Source organism: Narcine bancroftii, chromosome 8 (genome assembly GCF_036971445.1).
Source record: "Narcine bancroftii isolate sNarBan1 chromosome 8, sNarBan1.hap1, whole genome shotgun sequence".
Taxonomy (NCBI): domain Eukaryota; kingdom Metazoa; phylum Chordata; class Chondrichthyes; order Torpediniformes; family Narcinidae; genus Narcine; species Narcine bancroftii.
Genome location: NC_091476.1, coordinates 153,200,179 through 153,210,529, shown reverse-complemented (window position 1 = coordinate 153,210,529; position 10,351 = coordinate 153,200,179). Strand labels below are relative to the sequence as shown.

At 37.6% G+C, this 10,351-nt stretch overlaps 1 protein-coding gene across 4 annotated transcripts in view; it reads right to left on the bottom strand.

Annotated features, from left to right (window-relative positions):
• Positions 1-920: 920 nt before the first annotated feature.
• The window catches only part of ythdf2 (YTH N6-methyladenosine RNA binding protein F2), a 35,346-nt gene continuing 25,915 nt past the window's right edge, over positions 921-10,351 (bottom strand). For all 4 annotated transcript variants that reach the window (XM_069895423.1, XM_069895426.1, XM_069895424.1 and 1 more), the window contains one exon: positions 921-1,826. In XM_069895423.1, the coding sequence (XP_069751524.1) occupies positions 1,803-1,826 (24 nt within the window). In that variant the 3' untranslated portion in view covers positions 921-1,802. The remainder of the gene's footprint in view (positions 1,827-10,351) is intronic.

Sequence of the window (10,351 nt, the reverse complement as noted above, 5' to 3'; positions counted from 1 at the left end):
TCAAATGTCCGCTCAATCCAGTTAATTAATTCCCCATAGCTGAAGAGTGAACGCAGGCTCAATTTTAACATTTAAGAATTTGGGCAGATACATGGATGGGAGAGGTATGGAGGGCTACAGACTGGGTGCATGTCAGTGGGACTAGGCAGAAAAATGGTTCAGCACAGATTAGAAGGGCCGAAGGGGCATGCTTCTGTGCTCTAATGTTCTGTGGCTCTATGGATCTTAAATAAAGACAAGCAACAGTTTTAGTGGATCAGTTTCTGAACATCTGTCCATTAAACACCAATGGGAAATAAAATGTTCTCAGAAAAATAATATCTTATGTACTCACATGAAGAGATCCCTTCAATGGTATTGGAGATATTAGAAATACTCAGCCCCCAAAGTGGATTCCCTTGGATATTGTATTGTTCACTGACCAATGCCACAATAAAATGGCAACACCTTCACCATTGTGTTTCCCCAGATTCTACTCTTGACCCATACACAGAGGCAATTCCATCTTTAGGCTGTGGGAAGTAACTGGAGCACCAGAAGGAAAATCACACAATCACAGGGAATACATGCAAACCAGACAGCAGAGGTCAGGACTGAACTCAGGTCACTGGAGCTGAGGCAGCAGGTCTCTGCTGTGCCACACTTTTCTACCACAATAGCGTATTGCTACTGAATCCATCAGCTTTCTCTGATAGAAGGAAGAAATGTATCACCTTCCCTTACTTCAAGTAGTGGCTCAAGATTTTTTAACATTTAAATGAGAAACTAGAAGGCTTTTGTTTAACATCTGAAAGATTTCATATCCAACAATGCAGTACTCTCTCAATTAAGCTCTGAAATATTAATCCCTAACCTTCCTCAACAGTTTCAAAATAACAATAATAGTTCTAAAATAACAAGAATGAAAGACCAAACAAAAATGCATTTAACGCATCCATTCTGCTGAACAGGATATCACATTTATTATCGAGAAGTGATTAATAATGAGGAAAGGGTAAATTCCCAGTTTTTCCAATGTTGACGAGGATTGAAAAAAGATTCTAAGCAGTTTTTGTTTCTCAAAGTTCACTGTTCAAAAAAATTCCTTACAGTATTCCTTTAGTCCAGTCTTCTCTTTCAAGGATTTAGACTTAATTGGTGGCCATTTTTTTTTTTGTTTTAAACTTGCTCACTTTAACTTTTGCCAAGAGTAACTTGCTTTTAATATTTTGGAACAAAAGGAGGACAAACAAAAGTAACTGCTCTTTCCAGGAGCCTTTTAAAAACAAAACAAGCAGCATTTTCAGTAAAATGGAGGATAAGGTGGGGTTGGCAGTCCTTAAAGGCCTGAATGAAACAATTTAGGCTCCACAAATTAAACCAAGTTGAAAAGGAATCCGTCCATGCTGAGCCAGTGGAATTCAGATGTTGCAAGGCAACTGGTTGTTTCCACGTGGAAGTGCACTTAAATGCAGCCCACGGACCATAAAAATCAAAAAGTGATTCATTGTTTTAATTATTTTTCTACCAACCGAAAGAAAACAAATCTATCACTTTATAAAGTCCTAACTGATCATTGAAAAAGGATCCTTAAAATGTTTTTTTTATCCCCCACCTAGTTCTTGCTATTGTTACCATTGTTCTACAGAAGAGGATTAAGTTTGACAACTACAAGGCTGAAAGTCGTAGAATTCACTGAAAATGAAGGAGGGTGGGTGGGAAGAAAGGGGAGAAGAAGGGAATCTTCATTATCATTCAATTTCTTGAAGAAAATTCAGGTTATGACATTTAGGTCGACGTCACTCTTCCAGAGACCTGCAGTATTATTTGACACGACCTTGGCGCTCCTGTAAAAGCAAGGAAAAGGTTCAATGTACAATTCTCAAGATTGCTTCAATTTCACCAACAACAAATAGTACCACTTAAATGAACTGAGATTTCTGTTATGTCAGTCCTTTGCATCAAGGGCTGTAGTGAATTAGAATGCAGAATCTGCTATAAAAATGTTGTTGAGCATCTTGCAAAACAATCTTAACTTTTAAGTTGACAGCTTGAAAAAAGACCACTTTTAAAATTCTGTACTGGAGAAACAAGACCCAAAAACTATAGCATTGGTTTGCATTTCTTCTTTAATTGGAACCACCAAAACCTAGACATTTATTGACTGTGAAGGAACAGTAATTTAATTATGTAGTTGCCCCTGGAGAAATCAACACTTGAACAGATTGTGTCTGTGTTGATCATCAATAAAGTCTTGATAAAGCTAAAAATATTTTTTGATCTTTGGCAGTCAACTACAATCTAAGGGCAGAAACATTAGGAGGTCAAGAACTATGAAATATTAGTGCCCCAAAGTAGTGGCCCCAGTGAAATCAGTTACCTACTCATTCAATGAAAATTTGATTCAATCATTTCCTTTAAATCCAAGTTAAACCCGTTTCTGACTCAAGCAGAAGAGTTTACAGAACCTTGTATCCCAAGCATTACTTCTCACGACCAAAAAGAACCATAGGTTGGGCAAATATGCAAGAAAATACATAGCATTTCTAAAAACTTGATTTTCTCTGTGAAGCCAAGCTCAGGAAAAATCACAACAAATAGCACCATGAAATCAGGAATAATTTGGGACTTTAGCTCCCACTGAAGGACAACTGCAAACAAAATTTGTTCATTCTAGTTCACTATTTTAGACTTGCTGGTCCTTTCACTTTACCCAACATCTTTCAAGCTTGATTTTTTTTCCCCACAACATCAATTTTTTTTAAATTAACCATTAAAAAAGGAAACTTTAACTTCTATTCTTTTGGTCTTTCCTTTCACCACCACCTATCTACGAAATAACTTTACAAATGTGACTTGCAAACGAAAGGAACCCAGAATCCTGCTCATCTTTGACGCTTGCACTAAATACAGATTGTGATCAAACAGTGTAACCTCTAACCTGGAGGTATTTACACACTAGGTTGCACTAAAAATCAATAACTTGTTTTATTGTGGTTCAAATCATAACTTTAACTGTGGTCATCTAAAGGTTTCGGGATGCAACGAATGTCCAACATTCATACCCGGTTATTGAGCACATATCTGAATAAATGCCATTCAGACAAATGCATAATACCAAATTGTACAATTGAAAAACCTAGGGCCAGAGAGTGAGAGTGGGCACAAACTTAGAAGTTTCCGTTTTTACATTTATTACACATACACAGCCTAACTGTTCTAGACTTTTTCACATGCACTACTACAATTCTATACAACTTCAAGAATGTAATCCTAGGGGTAAATGTTCCCAAACTGTATCCCAAATAGGACTCAACAGGTTCCAATAGGGAAAGGAGGAAGCTGGCGAGGATAGAAAGAGTAAGCAGAGGAAATAGGTATTCCATCCATCATATCCTGGTGGCTTATCTAGAGGAGATACTAATTGATTGGAAATCCTTGCTCTTGCCCATTCTTGAAAAATTCTTTTCCAAGAATATATCAAATTCCCTTTCAAAAGGGTGGTATACTTAGCAATGCTGTTATACAGTACATTCTCCCAGTGACCTGTGCTCAAGATTTCCTCCGAAAATGTACCGGGGTTGCAGGACAATTGGGTGTAATTGGGTGGCCTGTAACCATGTTGTATGTCTAAATTTTTTAAAAAGTAGTTATTGAATCACCTTTCAATTTCCTTTCAGGCAATTCAGTCCGTGACATCTTGCAGAGTAAAATGACGCTCCTCATCTACTCCCATTCTCTGTATGCACCGATAAACCACAAGCACATTGAAGATTCAAGGTCCTCAAGATGAAGTTTTTTCTCATCTCCATCCTGAATGTCGACCCCTTATTTCATGGCTAAGTTCTAGATAACTTACCCAGGGGAAACTAACTGCACACATCTCCTGTATGACATTCTTACCACATAATCTCTGCAACTGTAGACTGTTACAGTAAAAACACATCACCAGAGAAACTCAGCAGGTCACACTGTACAGAGAGCAAAAATAATCTCTCCTCAGAGCCACTATATCAGGATGCAAAATGCTGAACAATTGAAGCACTAAAAAATATTCCCTTTCATTTAATTTCCAGTTATGATTCACTAAGTTTTTTTCATGCAATTGAACGGGACATTTGAATTTTGTAATCAAGTTCTCTTGCAATAAAAGGCATTCTTAACCATGTGCTGTATTTGTGTGTTCATTATCAATGAATAATTTATAAGGATACTCAAATCTTTCATGACTTTAAATCTCAATATTTAATTTTTTTTTACTGAGTTTCTATATTTTTCTAATGAACGGGAGGACCTCAAACTTTGTCCACATTTTTTCTTTTAAATGTATTTTTATTAGAGAGCGTAATATTACACATCATATGTAAACAGAGAATAAGTTACAAGATCATCAGAAAAAGGAACAGAAGCAGGCCATTTGGCCCATCGAGTCTGCTCAGTGAAACCTCCCTGAGCTAAACCATTCTCACATCTAGTTCCAAGTTCCTGCCTTGTCCCCATATCCCTTGATACCCTGACTAATTAGATACCTATCAATTTCCTCATTAAATTCCCCCAAAGGTCCTGCCTCCAAGGCTGCATGTGGCAACAAATTCCACAAATCCACTACCCTCTGGCAAAAGACATTTCTCCTCATTTTTGTTGTAAATTTGGTACTTTTTAATTCTAAGACGGTGCCCCCTTGTCTTGGAATCATCCAATAGGGGAAACATCTTATTTACATCCATTCTGTCCAATCATTCATTATTCAAAATGTTTCTATGAGATTTCCCCTGTCATTCTTCTATATTCTAATGAATAGAGTCCACAACTCCTAAGCATTCCTCACATGTTATCATTATCATTCCTGGAATCCTTCTGGTAAACCTCCTCTGAACCCTCTCCAACTTTCTAAGATACGGGGCCCAAAACTTCACACATCAATTTTAATGCATTAACATACAGAATATAAACCATAAGCTAATTGTACAGAGAAATGTAATACATTAATCATTTTAATAATAAAAACTAGGGAGCTTCAGTTCACATCTTATTATGTATATTATTCTGATAAAATGCCTACATAAAATAATCTCTGCGTATAAAAAAAAAGAAAAAAGATGAATTTAAAAAAGGATAGGGAAAGAAAAAAAAACATACTAATCCTACCCCACCCACTAAGCACAATCAACACAAAGGAAGAAGAAAAAAGGCAAAAATAAGCCAGGGATTTGAGTTTCGACTTCCACACTCAAGCCTATGAAAGGGCCCAGTAATTTGTCAAAATCGATCTTAGGTTTCTCCAAATTCAAACAAAACATGTCAAGACAGACAAACTGTTTATGAGACCAAGGATATGGGCACAATCTAGAAGATTTTTTGGTCTTAACATTTCCATATCTTGGCCTATTATTAACGATCATCTTTTTCATCCTTCTATGTTCAATGCAGGTTTTAGAGAATTAGTCAGATTGGGTATTAAGAGTCTTAGGAATTTATATATTCGAGGCAACTTTGCATCATTTAAACAGTTAACAGTTAAATTTAACCTTCCCAATAGGCATTTCTTTAGATATTTACAAATTAGGCATTTTGTTCAATCTAAATGTTTTAATTTTCCTGTAGTTCCAAAACCAATGTTCTGGATTTACTTTTTGATATAAAATTTCATCATGGCAGCTTGATAACTACCATTTATGAAAATTTGATGGATCGAAAAATGGGGTCTGGAAATATAATTAGGAGGGAATGGGAAAGAGATTTGAATATCTCTATTTCAGATGAAATTGGGACAAAAATCTTTAATGTATTACTAATACATCATTTTGTGCACGACATTGTTTATTGCAATTCAAAGTGGTATGTAGAATACATTGGTCTAAGGTGAAATTATCCCATTTTTAATCTGACATGGATCCAACAGGGAATCACTGGTTCATATGTTTTGGGAGTGTCCAAAAATGAAAGAGTTTTGGTGATGATTTTTTTCAGAGATTCAACATAGATCCTTGTCCTTGTATTGCTTTGTTTGGCTATTCTCCACAGGAATATATTTACTTGATGCTAACTCGGAAAAGTTGTAGCTTTTACCTCGTTGATAGTCAGACAAGCAATTTTAATTAAATGGAAAGATGGTCTCCCACCAACACACATGCGTTGGATACAAGATATCATGTCCACATTATTTTCTATCAGCCACACTCTTACCCATTCACTTAACCCATCTGCATTGTGTTTAAGTTTCTTTGCATCTGCGTCACAATCAGATGGTCATCTGGTTTATACCATCTGCAAACTTAAATGTTGCGCAGGATCCCCGGTCCAAACTATCGAGGTAAATTTTGACCAATCCCTGCAGCATCCATTAGTCACCGCTTCCCTGTGAAAATTATTTTATTCCCACTTTTGTTTTTTTAAGCAATTATATTTTAATAATCTCATGTGGAATCTTAACAATGCCTTCCTAAAGTCCAAATACACATCAACTGTTTTGTTTTTAACCATTCTGCAAATTAAAACCTCAAGAAACTCAGCATCAAACTTTTCCTTTCATTATTCCTTGTTGCCAGCCTAATACTATTATTTTATATCTATGCTGTTATAATATTTAAAAAAATTTTGACAGGAAATATAGAAAAGACCAAACACCAGCAAATAGAACCAACTCAGGTAGGTACCTTGATGGGGCTGATGAGCCTAGATCATGTATGATCATGACTTCTTAATTACAGGTTCTTGTAATTACTCTTTCTACTGACATCAAGTTAACTGATCCACAATTCCTTGTTTTCTCTTCCTCATTTCTTAAATAGTGGTGATAATCCCATCTTCTAATCTTAGAAACGGTTCTAGAGACTCTGGAATCCTCCATAGCCAAAATATACAGTCTCATATTCTCCCATACAAATAATTTTCATTTTTAAATTCAGTCCAGGCCTTTAGTTCACTATTATTTCTATTAGTTTTTGTGCCTTCAAGCAAAATATTTGTTGTAGTTCTCTGCCGTTTCCTTATTCCCCTGTATAGTTCTTCCTGTCTCGGTCTGTACGGAACTCACATAATCAGAAGTCAACTTTCCCTTTCTTTGCCAATGCATTGGTTCTTCTTTGTTAAATTTTGATATTTCCCAGTGTTTTGGTATAACATATTTTTGGGAAACTTTATTCACCTTTCCATTGAATTATACCTTGAAAATGTCCTGTGCTTAACAGATAAATATGTTTTAGATCAAAAATGAGAACTAATAACTCAGAAGTTCTGATATAGTTGCGATCAAGTCTATATTCTCCTGTAATCCCAACACTTGATCCTTTGCAGGGCACATGAATTGTTTCTTATATTAGAATGCCAATTTATGTCTGTATTGTAGATTATTCACTGAGATCTGAGGAATGCAAACTGCCACTTTTACATGTGAAAGCCAAAAGCCAGTGACAATTTAACAGTAACTTCATCAGTTCAATAGGTTATTATTGGTGGCAGACTTACACTTCACTTTCATACCTTAAGTGCATTCGACAAACTGCAAATTCCATATTGACCTTTGCACATCAAGAAAACGTAATAAAAGCAATGCTGGAATAACTAATAAATGTAAGAAAAATGTAATACAGTCAGCAAAATTTTCCATTCTATCCCGGATCCTAATCTGATGAAAGGTCTCCGACCTGAAATATCTCTTTCTCCTCCCATAGATTCTTCCCAACTTGAGCATTTCTGTTGCTGTGACTTTAATTTGTGATTTATGAGTTAACTTCTGAAAAAAAACTAGGCCCGAATTTCTTGGCTTCAGAAGTTATGAGAGGATAAGTTGGATTTCTAGCAAAACAAAAATCTACATTCCCATAAACACGCCGCGTGCCCCCCCCCCCCCCCCAACAATCCCCACTTACTTTTAGAGAAAGAAATTAGTTTTTGGATCTTAAAAAAAACCATATACAATTGTACAATGACACCCCTACATGCTTTTAGTACGAGCAATCATGGAATAGCTTCTAAAGGGTGAGATTTATCTTCTTATTTCAAAGGAGAAATTCAGACAATAGCAGTTTGGGCATCATGCACAACATCATAGATACATGAGGGGAGGGGGAGAGAAGAGTTTTCATGCTAATTTTTTTAATGGTGGCCTGTTGATGATTATGGCCACTTAATTTTGTAACATTTGGCATTGACATCTTCAGTAAAAATACACAAAAAAGATTTTCCTTATTTGCTACACTCCACATGCACCAAGACATTCCCTGAATCCCTATATTTGAACCAGAGTATAAACACGGCGGAAAAGAAATGCAGAGATAACAAATTATAGAAAATAAACATTTCTGGGTACGATCCACATTTTCTTTCCAGTTTCCCTTCACAACCAGCCCAACCAATCACTTTTGCTGCAGACACTACTCAAACGTCAAATTATCTGTCCTACTGCTTGCTATTAAGTTTTCACAGTGGTCAAATTCTAACTTTCTTATGGAAGTCAAAACTCCACGCCTGGCTCAAACCTACAGATGAAACCTTTCAACTGTCTTGATGTAGAATGGAAGGACAGGAAAGAAACCTATGATTCTGCTTCTTTGCAGACTCAGTTGCAGGGCTTTCTATTAAAATAACATGCTCAATAGCTGCACATGAATAATGATCCATTTACCAAAAACACAATAGTCCCCACAAGTAGTATTTCAACTCATCTTAACCTTCAGGTAGAAAAGGAATTTTAAAAATTCAATAATCTTAATGCCTTCTGTAAAGTTATCACCTACTTTGGGATCATGGTTGGCTTGCATCCAGAAGGAATGCTGCGAGATTTGCTGAAATTCTCCAATGCTTTTGTGTTTTGAGCTACAATAGTGTCTGGAGACTTTCTTGTTTAACTATTTATTTGTGGACTGTGGCATCTGATGAGGCAACATGGTACCTAATAGCTTCTGCCACTGGTAAAGCAGGATAGACATGGCAAATTGGACAAAGTGGGCAGTCTTGGTGGCAATGACCTTCATCCATCATTTATAATGGGCTTGTGTGCTCCTGAAGAATGAACTCAAAGGCACCCAAATGCACCTCCTCCACTTTAAGCAGTCATGGGCTAGGCATGTGTGGGAATATTCCCTTTTTTCCTTTAAAGCTTTGAAAAAGTCTTCAAATCTTTTTCTGTCTGCTCTCTTGCCGTGATGGAGCTTGTGAAAAAATATGGTGCCTGTCCACTAAAGTCAATAGAGTTTAATTAAGGCCGCAATTCTGAGAAGGATCAGGTGTTGTTTGTTCATTTTGTCATTGTGGATGACTTGCAGAGAAAGTATTAATGGCACCCACATTTCAGATATGTTCAGGAACTGCTATTTGGTGCTAGGTTTGACAATTGGATCCCTATAATCTGGAAGCTTTAAGGGTATAATTGACTGGGAATTAAAGGGTTATAGCAGCGCTATAGATAGACTAGAACTCCCAGAAGTCTAGTGAACCGGCATGGGACATCATGACGTGGAGGATGTGGTTCAGTGTTTTTAAAAAATATGTGCGTGACTGTGACTAGAGTAAATGAATTCTGATTTACCTCCAAATGTGTGCATCATTATTTTGTATTCATCAGCCACCACTGTTTTCAGTGGCTACAATCGGAGACCCCAACGGGTCCAAACTGAGCTTTTGGACCATATGAATACTGCAGCTGGTGCTGTTAAGCTACCCACTTCTGGATGGAGGAACCAGAGCTGTGGTTTCAACAGGCTGAGGCACAATTTCACCTCAGGATGATCGAGGTGGCCGCAACTAGCTATTATCACCTAATCAGTGCCTTGGACCAAGCCACCGCCAAACGAGTCGGTGACATCCTGCACGATCCATCTGAGCCTGGAGAGCGCAAGTATGACACTCAAAGTGCTCCTGCTGCGAATTTATGGCATGTCCTGCAGAGAGAGAGCCACCAGACTGTTAAACATGGAGGAGTTGAGTGACTGCGCCCCATCCATACTAATGGATGGTATGCTGTGCTTGGCATCTGGCCAATGGCCAGATATGTTATTCAAACAGCTCTTCCTGGAGAGGATGGCAGAAGACATTTATTAACGCAGAGTTCTTTCGAGACCCCAAGGAACTAGCTGCAGAGGCAGCGTCACATGGCTGTCAAAAAAAATCACACCAAAAGGTCTTCAGACAATATCCACACCCTGCACCTCCGACATTGGGCGCTACTTCCTAAGCCAACACTCTCAACACCTGTCTTGAGGCAACGTCTCAAGACAGGCAGACAGCCTGTCAACACTTCCACCTGGTGTTTTTACCACCGGTGTTTGGGAGTCAATGCACATAGGTGCCTACCACCCGGTGTATTCTCAGGAAACGCCCTGGCTGACCATCATTAATGGCTGAGATGGTTGGCTGAAAATCTACGAGCTTT